At 40.6% G+C, this 14,801-nt stretch overlaps 1 protein-coding gene across 3 annotated transcripts in view; it reads right to left on the bottom strand.

The window, feature by feature from the left end:
* Positions 1–13,130, bottom strand: part of ssh2a (slingshot protein phosphatase 2a) — a 28,257-nt gene extending 15,127 nt beyond the window's left edge. The window contains exons 1-2 of one of the 3 annotated variants that reach the window (XM_008426045.3): positions 12,920–13,130; positions 9,690–9,733 (exon numbers count right to left, since the gene is read on the bottom strand). In XM_008426045.3, the coding sequence (XP_008424267.2) occupies positions 9,690–9,733; positions 12,920–12,982 (107 nt within the window). In that variant the 5' untranslated portion in view covers positions 12,983–13,130. Of the gene's footprint in view, positions 1–599; positions 1,318–9,689; positions 9,814–12,919 lie in introns of those variants that run through there. The other 2 variants (XM_008426046.3, XM_008426044.2) reach the window with 2 other exon arrangements.
* Positions 13,131–14,801: the final 1,671 nt, after the last annotated feature.

Raw genomic sequence — 14,801 nt, 5'->3', positions numbered from 1 at the left:
ATTAGGATTTCACTGAGTGACATGCTCTCCAGATGATTTTAGTCTCCACATTACATTATCAAACAGTGAGTCACAGGTTGAGCAAGACTGGGCATTAATCTGCATTTAACAACTATTGCAAGTTTCAAGATCAAACGATATCCTCCACCCAAAGCCAAACAAAGAGATAGGAGCAGAAAATGTCCCTGATAATCTCTTGATGTGGCAATCAGATGATGACTGCTTATAAAAAGTACAGAATTAGTCATGAAACATCCATTTATTAAGTGTGTTTGAATTCCTTCAACAGGTTGGATGATTCATTGGACCTGGAGAGCACCAATATGTCTTTGTTAGGTCAAAAGGAAGCTCAGGGATGAGTAAAGGCTACTACATCATCAGGAAATGGTCTGCTCTCATATTGCAAAACTTATATGCAACAGCTCATTGTGTTAAAATTAATAAGAGAAAAAAAGTCAGCCTTTACTTTAAAACTATCCTAATCTAAATTGATTTAAATCTAAGTAGTACATTGAATAATTACTTGCTCAGTTTAATTCAACTTGACCGCATTCCAACTACAGGGGATGATATACAGTCTTGCCTCTGATTGAACTTACAACTGGTTGATTTGATTTTTGGACACCACGGCGTCGTCGTTAAAGTAGGGCACCATCTTCGCCCCGCAGCAGGAGCAGAAGCTGACCGCCGAAGAGCTCTCAGAGCCGGACATCGTTCCGAGGGTCATGTCGGTGGCTGGAGGGTGGAGGGTCGGGTGAAGGAGAGGAGGAGAAGAGGCGTCAGGTGCTCTCGGTTGGAGGAAAAGCTTCTGCTCCTCTTTCACAGTCATGTGCTCCCACAACCCAAGAGTTCAAGCGAGTGGAGTTTTCTTGTGAAAAAGTGGCGAAATCTTCCCCGAAACCAGTACCGGAAAAAAAAGAGAAAAGTCGTAAACTCTGTTGCAGTAAATTAAACAGGGAAACTATATGTTGCGCTGTGTCTCCCTGTCGCCGAAAGTTGAGTCTGGTTGTCCATCATTTCCAAAAAAAGTCCAATATTAGACTGACTCCTGTGGCGTTTTGTCGACATACTTCATTTCTGTTACATCAGAAACTCCGTCACCGTATACAGTACTGAGACATATGACTTGGTTGAGTCTACCCTCAGTGGAGAAGTCAGAAAGGAGGCGGAGCATCGCCCATGTGCTTTTGGGAAAAACGAGGAGCCAATGAGGAGACGAAGGAGGAAGCCCCGCCCACACCCAGCAGAGCAGGAACTCAGCATGGACAACTGATAAAGCAAAACAGCTCTTCACAAAACAATCGCAAGGCTGCTGCTTACGCTCGAGATTTATTATACCGTCTAGTTCCTCCTCTTCGATTCACTGTGCTCTTATCAGGAATACTTTGGAAAAAAGCTGGGTAGTTTTAGTTTACCACATGTCACATTGTTGCTGATTTATAGTTCATTAAAGTGCCAAATGACTGGAGTGGTTTGGGTTCAGGACTGACTTTGGCCATTCACACAAACACATTTTATTTTAAACCATTTTATTGTAGGTCTGAATTTATTGCAATCTCTTATAGGCTCTAACAATTTTTGTTTATCATTTTTGTTTCGTAAACCCCTGATATCGGCTCCAATACCATGTCTTTCATTAACTTTAAGCGTAAATGATTATTTTTTTTATTATAAAGGCTTAAATTATAAACACAACAGTTTTAGAATGCAAAATTCTACAACAAATCGATACTAATCCTTACCAGTTTTATTATGCTATTTGGTTTTCAGCTGCGAACTAGGTGCTTTAGTTTTTCAGCAAGCTTTTATATTACTTTCATAAATATGGAAAGTACTCATTGAAAAATCTTAAAATTACAGATGATATCAACTTTACAATAAAGCTACATTTTAACGAATCTTGAAAAAAAAAATATGTTATACCTTTTTTCCCCTAATGAATCAAGTACGTTTTGGGACTACAGAAAATCTTTATTTAATGACAGCAGGAGCAGAACTGACTCTTCAAAAACTTTGCCAAAATCCTGTGTTTGTATTTTTATTTTCTGATGATGGATTGGTGCACACCACACTTTTCAGATTTGAAAAAAAAAATCCTTCCTTTGGAAAGACCGTACTTCAAACAAAAGGTAAAAAAAAATAATAAGCGGTATGTTAGCTATTGAGTAAGTACAAATCCTTTATGCGATGATTTTACTAACAGTCAATCAGCTGATCGAGTGCCTTGGTAACAGAGGGAGTCAATTTGGGGTGTAATTATAATTATGATAATGTAATATAGTGAATTAAATCCACATGGGTTTTTTTGAGGTTGCAGTCAGACTTCAATTGTCCCTCCACCCATTTCCCATAACACACAAACCTTGTGGTTTGGTTACATAAGGGAAGAGAACAAATGAGAAACAGACTCAACTTATTGAGCCACTGCAGCAGTGAGCATGTGCAATCCTGGATGAAGAGAAGAACTGGGGTTCTGGAAGTCTCTTGGACCAATAGAGCCCTACATCATAGTTATCTCACATATAAACTGAGATACTCCATGAGATGTAATGTTTGGTCTCCTTTTATGGCCAATTCGACATTTTATTTTCCACAGGCGTGCCAGCATGTGTGGTTTTATGTAAGCTGACAGCAATCTGAAAACACAGTAAAACCCCAGCCTTCATTATTTTCACACTAATGTGTGCCAAGTGTCCTAAACTGTAAACCAAAACCATCTGCAGCAGATGACCTGTTGACTAGCTGGTGGAGCTGGGCTTCAGAACACTGAGGGAGAAGCTCAAGTTTGAAAATAATCCATCGGAGAAGTTATCCAGCATAAGTCTGACCGAATGAAACGGATCACTGTTAGGAATGCTAACAGTTTTCTGATCTACAGAAAAAATAAACAAAAATAAAAAAACTTTAGTTCAGGAGTTGGTGCTTTCCAGGATGCTGTAATAGTTTTCTGTGAGGTCTGGGTCAATGAATAATTGTGTTTTTGCCTTTTAATTTTAACACGTTTCTAATTTTACTCAGTGCCACTTTTCCAGTAGTCATTGACGTTTTGTTTTCTACAGGACGTATAACTACTGATGGAAATTACACCTAGATATGATGATGCATTGTTGATACAGGTAATAGCACAAAGTGATTTTGTCATGACCAGGAAGTTACTTTACAACACCAAAATAATAAATGACAGAATCCATCATTATAAAATGCTACCATAAAGGGCAGGATTATTCACTGACTTTATTACTTCCATCAAAGTCAGATAAACACCAACTAACAATAGTGCTATAATCATTAAAAATGTTTCCTTGATGCGCTAGCATAAATATTTTAGAAAAAATATTAAATCAACTGGTAACAATGTCCTGGTGTGCTTACGCCACAGATAAAACGAATGCAGCTACACCTGCTGTGCTTTGCTTCCCATCAGAAAATGCTTCCATCACACATTGGGTTTGAGACAAACTTCAAGCAGCGGGCTGAACACGCAAACAGACATTAAGTGTTCTTGTTATGCGCTCTTGTTTAGTGTCATCAAATTTACCAGCACAGTGGAAACTTATTTTTCTGAGGACTGGTAACATGAGAGTGTGTTGTGGTGTTTAGCTGAGCCTCAGGCCAGTTGCACAACCGCCTTTCGCAGCGTGTTTCCCTTTTGTCACTTCCAGGGAACGGGCAAAGGCTTTCAGGTCAACCTGTGTGTGCGTGTGTGTGTGCGTGTGTATGTATGCGTGCGTGTGTGCGTGCATGCGCGTGTGTGTGGAATCTCCAGCATTCTGCTGCTTGATAAGTCCATGATTGATGCCAGATGTTTAGCATAACCCCCGAGCTGAAGATAAGCTACTGTTGGCACCGTGTTATACTATAAACACACTCCCCTTTCATTTAGAAAGATTCATAATCAAAACTACAAAAGGTTTTTAAGGTGCTGTGATAAAAAAAATGTGCTGAAACAGCAATTATGATTTCAAATGCTCATAAAATGAGTCCAGGAGATGAAAAACAAACCACACAATGGCTTAGACTGCAACACATTCAGTTTAAATATTTACCAGCTACTTATCCCACCCACTTATGATGTGGGCTCTTAACCTTGGAGAACCAGTAAGCTCTCAAGGCGGCTAGATGAAAAAGACTCACCAGTTGGAAAAACAAAACAACAACAAAAAAAAAAAGGAAGATCAATAAACGACAAATACTTTTGCGGATACATCTGAAATTGTGTCTGTGTGGACAGGGCCAGACACCATTCATCCACTAACTGTCTACACACCAGCTTACCTCGCAGGGTCACTGTGACTACACACTGGAGAGATGATCACAGGACATCATAGAAACACAAAGGAGAAACAAGCATGCAACTTAACCAATTAAGCTACCGTGCATGTTTTGGGACCACAGGAGGAAGGTAGAGCTGGCTTCTGTGGTTTAATCAAAGTGAACCTGTGTGTGATTTTATCTCAAGTGTAAATACAGCTCATCTGTGAAGGCTTCAGAGGACTGATGGGGAACATTAGGGACATATGGGAAAAAGTCGTGGCTGTGATTAATTCAGCAGGGAAAGTGAAACTGGGTAAAGTTGGTGGCAAAATGGAAGGAAACCTGATAGGGGCGCAACTCCAGGCCTCGAGGGCTGGTATCCTGCAAGTTTTAGATGCATCTCTACTTCAACTCACCTGAGTCAAATAATGAAGTCCTTAGCAGGACTCTGGAGAACTCGACTGCACTTAGGAGGTGATTCAGCTATGTCATTGAAGTGTGTTTGGACCAGGGAGACATCTAAGAGTTGCAGGACACCGGCCCTCGAGGACCAGGATTGCCCACCTCTGTTCTAGCAGAATGGCACTAAACATACAGTCAGAGGTAAAATCGAAGTTAAGGCATAAATTCAACAGACTAACAAGATTTGAAACTGATGTTAACAAACAGCACTCAATCTGACACAGATTAGCCTATGTTTCAAAGAAATATGAGCACATTTTTTTGGTCTTTAAATATACAAAACCACAGGCTTATGGCTATCATTTCTGCAAAATACAGTGAAGTTCATAGTTACAGAGGGGGTAAAAAAATCAAGGGTTATGAATACTTTTGCAAGGTGCTCAACCCATTCCAATTAGATCGACATGTTGTGCAAATGCAATCCATGCTAGTCTAACCACATCCGCTTAATGCAAAACTGCCAGTGTGGACAATAACGGCGGGAGGGCTCCGTGTTAAACAGCAGGTGCACTAAAGGAAGACAGAAAGCTGCAAATGACAGAGGAAAACCTTTAAACCCAAACAGGCATGTCCGCACAGGAGCAGCCGGTGTTTAAGAAGCTTTCCTCTGTCGGAGTGATCGTTAGTGCTGCTTGCTCTTCTTGTTCCGGCAGCAGCCGCTTTAAACTCTTGGCCCGACTAACCTGCTCTGCCTGTGTGCACCTGGCACTGGAGCTGCTGGACGACTCCCATAACATGGATACAGAACAATACAAAGACTTGTTAGGCAAGTATCTATGACTAAGTGCAGTCACAATGAATCACGTTTGTTTGCTGTAGTTAAAGTAAGAGCCTCTTGATGCTTCGGGCTAAATATCTCAAACAAACCCTGATTATTGCTGTGGGCAAACAGAACTAATCAAACAATATGATGACGTGAAATGCTGCACAGCATGGACACAACGGACACCCAGGGTGAGGGAAGGCTAATAGAGAAGGTGGAGCTTGGAGGAGGCTGTATTTTTGGCTTACATATCACCTTAGGAACTGTTTACTAAACAAGTTAGACATTACTGATGCAATTCATGCATGAGATATCAGATCACCCCACACATTGCTGCAGTAGATGGCGACTGCAATATTTATTTATTGTTTTAGGCAAGTAACCCTGACAAATGAGCCAATAAATGATTTCTGTGTAAATCTTAGAAATCACATTAGCTAATTTACTTAGCCTTAAAAAAAATCTAAATAAGTGGCTTTTTTTATTGTTGCAATGCTAAAGGGTCATAAAGATATACACATAAACATTTGAAAAGGTAATTTTCAGGAAATCCCAGCATTCAAATACAGACAGACAATCTGACGTGCTTTGGGCACATTCCTGCAGCAGTTTATCCTCAGGAAGGTGAGGATTCAGAAAAACTTGATTCACTGCTTTCACTGTTCGTTTAAATGTTTACTCAGCAAAAAGAAAATGGTTGCAGCACATTGAATAAAAAACACCTTTTTGCCAACTCTGTCCTTGACAGTATTAGCCCTGAGGCAGCAGCAGTATATGTCTCTACATGTGTGAGTGTGTGAGTGAGAGAGAGATTCATTATTGCACTGCAGCCAGCAACGCTATACTTCAGTGGCGTGGTGCAGGAGGGGAGAGACAGCTGTTTGAGTGCGTCTGTGTGCAAAAGAGACATTGACACAAAGACAGGCAATGTAAGAGTCACTCAGTAGCTGCCTGGGTAAGAGAGAGAGAAAAAGAGACAAAAAAACAACGACTCTGCACTGCAGGGGGAAGGTCCCTCTTGGTCTCAGCAGGCCCTACTGGCATGCACCATCGATGCGAGGTGGGGCCTGCACAGCTAATTGGACCCAAGTTCTTATGTAATACACATCAGAGGTCACACAGCAAGACCTCTGGCTGCACCCTGCTCTTCGCTAAAGTGAATCTGAAATGTGGAGCCGGGTAACTGAGCCAAATTGTAAAATACTTTACAGTGTGAAGTGGGGGCCTTGTGTGTGTGCGTGTGTGAGAGTGCTTGAATACACTCGCCAAAGGTATGAGTTCAACCAATAATTGAAACCACATGGGGTTCTAATGTCTATCAGGGCATGTTAAAGAAAGGAGTTATATCAGCAATAATCCCACATTGAGTTCTACAGTATATGCACTACAGATAATACACTTCTTTAACAAACATGTCAATTTGTATCAGTTCTTATCCTTAGAAGAATATTGCTGGCAAATGAAATCTAAAAATTGAAATGTTTTTTCACGGATTTAAACTTCTACATTAATCAAAATAAATGTGTGTGTTTGTGTAAATGCGTGGTGGGGTAGGAAAACAATGCTCACTGTGTTTTTTCCCCTGATATTTATACAAGAGTTAAGAAAATATAGAATAACCTAAATGATTCTTACAGTTTTAGGATAAGAAAAACAACATATAGCATACACACTAATATACATTCAGAGTATCAGATGTTTCCTGCTTTGTTTGGCATAGAGCAAAAGTAGACTAAGGTGCTATGGTGATGAACTACATTATGAACTTTTACCTCCACCATGATTGCCTGAGCTTTTCCCAGCAGAATGTTAACTTACCACTTCTTCTCAGCCAGAAAAACAGTGTAGCAATCTTTTTTTTTTTAAGCCAGCTGATCTGCAGTGTACAGCACCGGGTGGAGGAGAGGCTTTATATGCAGCGCTTCATACAGCAGGAGAAAACTCCAGTTATGTGAACAGTTTTTCTCCTACATCTCTGCATTGTACAGGGAGTAAATTCCCAATGCTGCTGAATATCATTCCTTCGTCAGTCTGATGCATGCGTGCAGAATGAACACTTCCCAGCTCTGACAGTTAGTGTACATTAACTCTGAGGTATGACAGAGCATGTGACTGAAAGCTCTCCTTCCAGCATGCAAGGCAAAGGGAGCCTCAGCAGGCTCCTTACTAATGCATTTCACTCATGTTCTTTACTGTAAACAGTTCCAACCTGAGAGGGATAAAAAAGCAAGTAATAGTAAAAAAAAAAATCTGTCTTAGTTAAACTCATAGCACTAAATCCTGCAGAGTCTGAACTCACAGTAGTCTTGAAATACATTTTTCTTGCAGCTTGCTGGATTTTTGAAGAGAGCTGCTGTAATTTGTTTAGTTCAGTTTGTTGTTTACAGCCTGCTGACTGGACAAAAACTTTGTCCCCAAACCACTGTTTTAACCTGAAGGCCTTCACAACCAAGATGTTAAACTGAGTTCAGCATTTAGAGTTTTACTGTCTTATAGTATGCTACATTCAACAGTACCTAGAGTGATAACTGCAGTAAAAATGAATGAGTTAGTACCCATGAAAGCAGGAGACAGTGAAAAGATAAATCTAGATTATGAAGACAGCACTTCAGCCGTTAGCTCAGTCAACAAAAGACCCTTACAAAGTCCAGGATAGGCTGCAGCGCCTTTCATGTTCCACTCCCTCTTTAATGACTGTTGCTAGAATCTCCCAAAGCACTGACTCCAGGGCAATCAGCAACCATGGGAAACCTGTGCATTTCTGAAAAATATCACATTTGCACAAAAAAACCACCAAATAGATATTGAGCAAAAAAAAGAAAAAAATAATAATACATTTTTCAAAGTAACGTCCAAACAGATCTAAAGAGGGCCGTGACCCTGCAACATCAGAGCCATCCAGGGCAACAAAACAAAAGAACAAGTGTTGACATTCTAGTCTTTTATGACCATCTAGCTGTGCACGTCAAAAGCAAATCAACTCTGCCACAACTGTCAGGTTGCATTATGCAAATCAACCACAGGCCGTGACGTTGGTAGGTCAACCAAATATTTACGAAAGATGCATACAAAGGCGCCATTTATCTTTGCACAAGTAACTGAAACTAAGGTCTCGCTGTTCCTTTGGCACAAATATGACATGACAATTATGCTTTACGAAACTCTTGCAAATTTTGTTCTAAATATAGACAAAATAAAACACACTGAGTTCAGATTATGAAAACAAAAACACATTTGGTTGGTTTTCCCTAAAATTTAACCAAGTAAACCTGGTCAGAAAGAACAATATAACTACTAATACGTGAATTGAATAACACTGGTGACCTCGCAACTATTGCACCTGTTGGTGGGTTAGAGATCCAGTAAACATTTTATTCTCAAAACTAATGTGTTAGAAACAGGAAAACCAGACACAGTAAGAAGAATTGCGATGGTTCGATAACTGGCTCAGAACATCTCCAAAGCTACAGCGTTGTGGGATGTTTCTGATCTGACCATTGGTCAATGTCTCCTGAAAGTAAGACATTGACCAGCAGCAGGGTCAAGGGTAAGTAATGCACAAGGGCAGTGAGGACTGGCCGGTGTTGTTCGATCCAACAGACAGGAGAAACTACCACTGGTGTAAGATAGAATCTGCATAGCCACACACCGGTCAAGGTGGAAGCAGATTTCTGTGATGGCGTCTCTGAGGAGGACAATGTGTTCTAACACAATGCAGAAATAACCCAGGCATGGTTTGCGTAACACACGTTTGAAGTTGTGAGTTGGCCTCCAATGTTCACCGATCTCAACCAAACCAAGCTGGAATAAAGGGCTCGACCGACGGCGGTCCCAACTTGAAACCCTACAGGATTTAAAGGATCCGCTGCACATTCAGGTGTCTAAAGGATTCCACAGCAAAGAGGGCATAATGTTATCCCAGATCAAAGTGTGTAATTGATTGACACATCATTTGATACACCCCGAGTGCAACATTGTGGTCTTGAATAACTAAAATGAAACTTGGTCTATAAGTGGATAATAAAACCACAATTAAATAACAATGATAGTAATAATGTACTGAAACCCTTAAAAAGAAGAAGAAAAAAAACACATTATGCAGTCTCCCCCTAGTGGTGTCAGCATGCACTTGCAGCTTTTTAACAGGATGTTCCTCCAGAAAGAGGATCATTTCCACCCAATGACCTGATCAAACAGGGAATGTTCTCACCTCCTGGGCTGGGAGCGGCGGTCATCCTCTGCACTCCCCGACTCCTGCAGAGGAACACGTACACAGAAATATTTATGCAGGGCTTCCATCTCCTCATGTTAGGCTGCCAGAAGCAGTTTTGTTTCTGAACAAACAAAAAGAATCATCATGAATAAAAACATTTGGGTGACATGTTTCCATCACATGCTGTGTCAAGATGCAATTATTCTTGAATAAACAAGAGCTAGAGTGGGTGGCAGCAAGAGTGGAGTGTCAGCATGGAGCTTTTCCATCAGATAAAACGGAGCCAGGCCGGTATTTTAAGTGACGTTTACAGGCTGAGCATCCCCTCATCCCTGCATCCCTGCACCCCCACACCATACGCTTGCCTCCCCCTCCAAAACGCAATCATCCTTCCCCCCACCCCTGCAACCAGCACAGCTTTAATCTCATCCTGCTTCAGTAATCCCTTCAAAAAAAAAATCTGACAACTTTCTCTTTATGGCATCAATTTGCCAACTCCGACCAGGCCAAAGCGAACATAATAGAGACATTTTTAGCTGTGAAAACCCCCCATCTCAATCACAAAACGGGGAGGAAAACAAAGTAAAGACGATAATGATGGAGGTAAGAAGATGGAGGAAGCTGGATGCAGCTGTGGGTTGGGTCAGGAAGAGCCGAAGCTTCAATTTTATCCGTTCTTGTGTGTGCTGCTGCAGATGTGAGCTGGCCTGGAAGAGGCAGCAGCCCGAACGGTGATCCCTGCATCAGCAAACTGAGCTCCAAACAGAATACACAGCAGGAACTGGAGCAGATGCTTCCTGTTCAAACACACCTGAGGAAATGCCTTCTCAGCAGATTGTAGGCATATATAACACAGCTATAGGCTAATCGTACTCACACATAACACTGATATAGCTCTATGCACCTGTCATATAGGTTTAAAACCATATCCCATTAGATGTTAGGTGGGAGCTGATCGCCATAGTTACCATTTCTCCACATGTAAGAGTAGGGGAGTGGTCATACCGAGAATTAGAAGACTGAATCGGGCTACTGCATGCCTGTTTAACTAAACTACTTTTCACCTCTGTCAGTAAATATAATAACGTCGGCTCGATTCAGAGCCAACTGCTTCCAGATGAAGAAACAGAGCAATCAACTAAGAATTTGGTTGATTGGTCATTTTGGTTAGATCAGGGGGGTCATAATCTGTCATATTTCAGAAAAACTATCTGGTTTAAAACAGGGATCAGGGCCAGAATAAATGGAAACAGGGTGTCAAATAGAGTCTTGGGTTCATATAAAATCTAAATAAAGATTTAAGTATTTTATGCCTATTTAGCTACGTTTTTAATAAAAACTACTGAAGAGACTGATCAGAGTCAGCCCTGAAGGGCTTTCCAGACAACTTTCCTCCTGACAGTTTCGGCCTCGTCCTTCCCTTGCAGCAGCAGACACCTCACAAGAGCGCTCACATGGCTGCTCCCAAACAGAAACGGGTCTCATGACAAGCAGCTGGTACCCTCCGTATACAATCACTTCACCGCTTCAGTGTCTCGCTTTTGAAATCCGTATTCACCAAAAATCAATCATTTGGTGAATGACTTTCGGCTTGAACCCAATGCCATTAAGAGCAGCTTTTGCTGAAATACTCATATTGCACCCGTTCCTTTGGCTTAACGCGTTATCGTTCTTCGCCTGATATTTTCCAGATATAAACAACAGGAAGCTGAGAACATTTGGAGTAAACATGAATCTTCACACCACTTTCTTCTACTCTCTCACTGAGAATGTAATAACATTTCCTTCATCTGTTGGTTCAACTCCATTAGTCTGCAAAACAGGAATTGCCTTGTCAACACACTAAATTTGTCCAAAATATTGAACCTCCTGTTTCAGCTCAAGAACTGCACTACGGCATATTTTAATATGTTTTAATTCGTTTATTCATTCATTTTTAAAAGTTTTAGTTTAAGCAGCACAATTTCTAGCATCTTATCAACTCTGCATGACACGCATTTGTTTGTCTTAGGGTGCTGTTTTTCTCTAGTGTCAGCGTTGCTACACTTTAGCCGAATACCATTGTATCTCTTAACCTTTAACCCTAGGTTTCTAAGGAATGGGGCATTCCAATTAGTTCTGTAAAGAAGGGGGGGATGGCTGTGGGGTATGAGTCATTATAATTGAGAAACTGTATGCAATTAGTTAAATGTGTAGCTTGCAGCGTTACAATATATGTCATTTGTTATCAGCTATAGAAATAGCAAAAATAAACTTTTCAATTTAACATATTTTAACATTACATTAGTTAAGGTTGTAATAACGGGTAATGGTTATTGGTCCATGCAAATCTAAATACAAAATTCATGCAAAGACTATTTATTTAATATGTGTTCTGACATATTGCAAGTAAAAAAAATAAATATAGCCATATAGCCACCATTGTAATAAGCTCGACTGCATGAAGCATCTAATGATGGTTTTCTCCATCACCAAATAAATTAAACTTACAGTAAGGCCCTTCAGATTTGCGCTGCCCCTTCAGCATTTCACAGTTTGTTACAATCATGAGAGAAGTTTTTTTTTTTATTATTTATTTTTTTTTATCTCTGGCAGCCACACCAGCACATTTATACTAGATCTGCCAGGAGGCTGGAGAGCCTGCTGAGTGTGTCAGAGCGGATAACGGGACGGCCTCACAGCCTGCAACAGAGACTGACAAGACTGAACCAGTTACCCGCTTTCCGGGGCAGCGACCTTCCTCTCTATTGCTCTACTGACCTACAACCTTTCACTGGCTGCTTTTTATCAGTAAAGTCAATACGATGAAACACAAAGAAAGCTAATATGGACAAAAAAATATATATACTATTAGCGTAAGAGCACCTTGAGCAGCTAATGAAGAGTTTAAAACCACTATTAATTAAGACAGACTTCTCTGACACCACCCCATCTAGTGGAGGAAGTGAATCAGCCACATAATGCTAACGATGAATAGCTAAGTTTTAAAAAATAACTTTTTAATACACCTATAAACCCAAGTCTGCCTTCTGTGCTAAAGCCAAACAACTTGAAGTCCAAACTTCTAGTCCTGTGGAATGGCTGAAACTGTTTCCTTTAATGTTACAGTAAAATACCGGCAGCTATAAAAGTTAGCCTCCCATGTACATGACCAACAAACTGGGAAAAGCGGGGCTAACTGCTGGGACTAACTGACACTAATGTCAATCCAGATGACAAGTACTTACAGAAACACACGGACTGGAGGTGGTGCTCGGTGTCGGTGACCGCTGTACGGTGACCAGCGCCATCCCTGCTGCTGCTGCTGATCCCGGTCACCTCAGAGACTGGAAACCCGGGATACAAGACATTATTTTAGGGAGGAACTACAGTAAAAAAGGAGCTCCTGGTGTTATTTCTCTGGAGGTTGCTTAGATGCCTTTTCGAGTAAAGTACAACAGTGCAATTGTCCGTTTCCGGTATGGACTCTTTCAAAATAAATTTGGCACGCTTACGAATAAATCCTATCTCTAGCAATATTTGGTACATAAACAAATTTAACAGTTTTAAAAAATCCTGTTAATTCTTGATATTAATGAAACAATAAATTTAAATTTGTTGGATTTTAAGTGAAATAGAAACCCTTTTGTTGAAAACTACAGCTACAACGTTATAGTCAGTGATTGCATCAGGATTGAGAAGCACAGCAAGATTAACTTTATCATTAGTCATAAGCTAATTAAAGTTACATTAAGTAAAAATTATTCAGTCCTCCACTGTTACTAAGCAAGTATATATATTCAGAATGAGAGCTTTCAAACATAGCAGCCTTAACATTCTCTGCAAATGACAGAACCAACATGTTCTGCTAATCCAAGACGCCATGCAGCATTTCTTCCCAAATAAGTTAACTGTTGCCCTGTGATGGGCTGGTGGTCTCTTTAGGGTGGACTCTGCTTCTCACCCCTTGCAATCCTGCAAGGATAAGCAGCTATAGAGAATAAATAGATGGATCATTTCAATTATTTGATACTCTTCAGATGTCACTTTTCACTGTGAAATGATGACTATGTTTAACTCAGGAAAAAAAAAGAAACAATGTAATTAGATACTCTTATTTCCTACTATTTCTTTAATAATTTGCCTAACTTTTATTACCGTGATAACGCCACGCTGTAATTGTAAATTTGAAGCTTTTAAATTGAAGCTTTTATCTTGATAGAAATTAGTGTCTGTGGTTCTCTGCTTACCGCCCGCTTGACAAATTAGACCGGTATTAAGCGCATGCGCAGAACTCACCTGCTGTCAAACGTGGTAATAGCACTTCGAGGAATGCTTGCGCACACATTCAGTCACTGTGCAGTGATCAGTAGTAACACAATTTGAACAATAGATCATTATTGTATTTAAATTGAAATAATTTTTAAGGTATAGTCTGTATTTGTGTGTGTGATTATAAATAATCCATCTGAGAGCCTGTTTCTATGGTATAGAATCTGCTGAAGAACAATGCCTGGCCTCACATCATGGTGTGTTGCATTTAACCAACTCTCCTGTGGGAGATGGGAGGAGGAGGAGAGCGATGGGTGTGAATTTAGGAGGGGGAGGGGTAATAGTCAGATGATAGGGGATGGTGGAGTCAGAAAAGGGTCAGGAAGAGGAGAGGACAAGATAGATGTGAGAAAATAATAAACCTTTACATCTTAAAGAGCCTTAAAAGCCTTAATCTACAACATAAAATCAAAAGATGAACTCTTTTGCTCTGCCCATGGTCGCTGTTCTTACTGGGACAACCCAGATATTTCCCTCTGATTGACTTATTCACAAAAATTCAGAGAATGGGAGCAGTGCTGTCAGCAGACAGGAGGGAGGCCTGATTGGGTGTGGCACTAAGGACAGGAGACTCATTCTGAAACTCTTCATTCCATTTATCTGGGTCACTGCATCCTCATCCTCTCCCTTGTCTTTCTCCTCCTCCTCTCCCATGATTCTGTTTGGGGCACTCCCTCTCCTCCTCCCTTTTTTTTTATTTTCTTTGCATTTGCATCAACCCTCTAATAAGCCCTGGTGTTAAAGGCTCAAAAGACAAGCAAGAACAAAAGGAAATAGAATTACGTGGTTAAGTAGCAA

Source organism: Poecilia reticulata, chromosome 13 (assembly GCF_904066995.2).
Source record: "Poecilia reticulata chromosome 13, P_reticulata-male-v2, whole genome shotgun sequence".
Taxonomy (NCBI): domain Eukaryota; kingdom Metazoa; phylum Chordata; class Actinopteri; order Cyprinodontiformes; family Poeciliidae; genus Poecilia; species Poecilia reticulata.
This window is presented reverse-complemented; position numbering and strand designations above follow the sequence as displayed.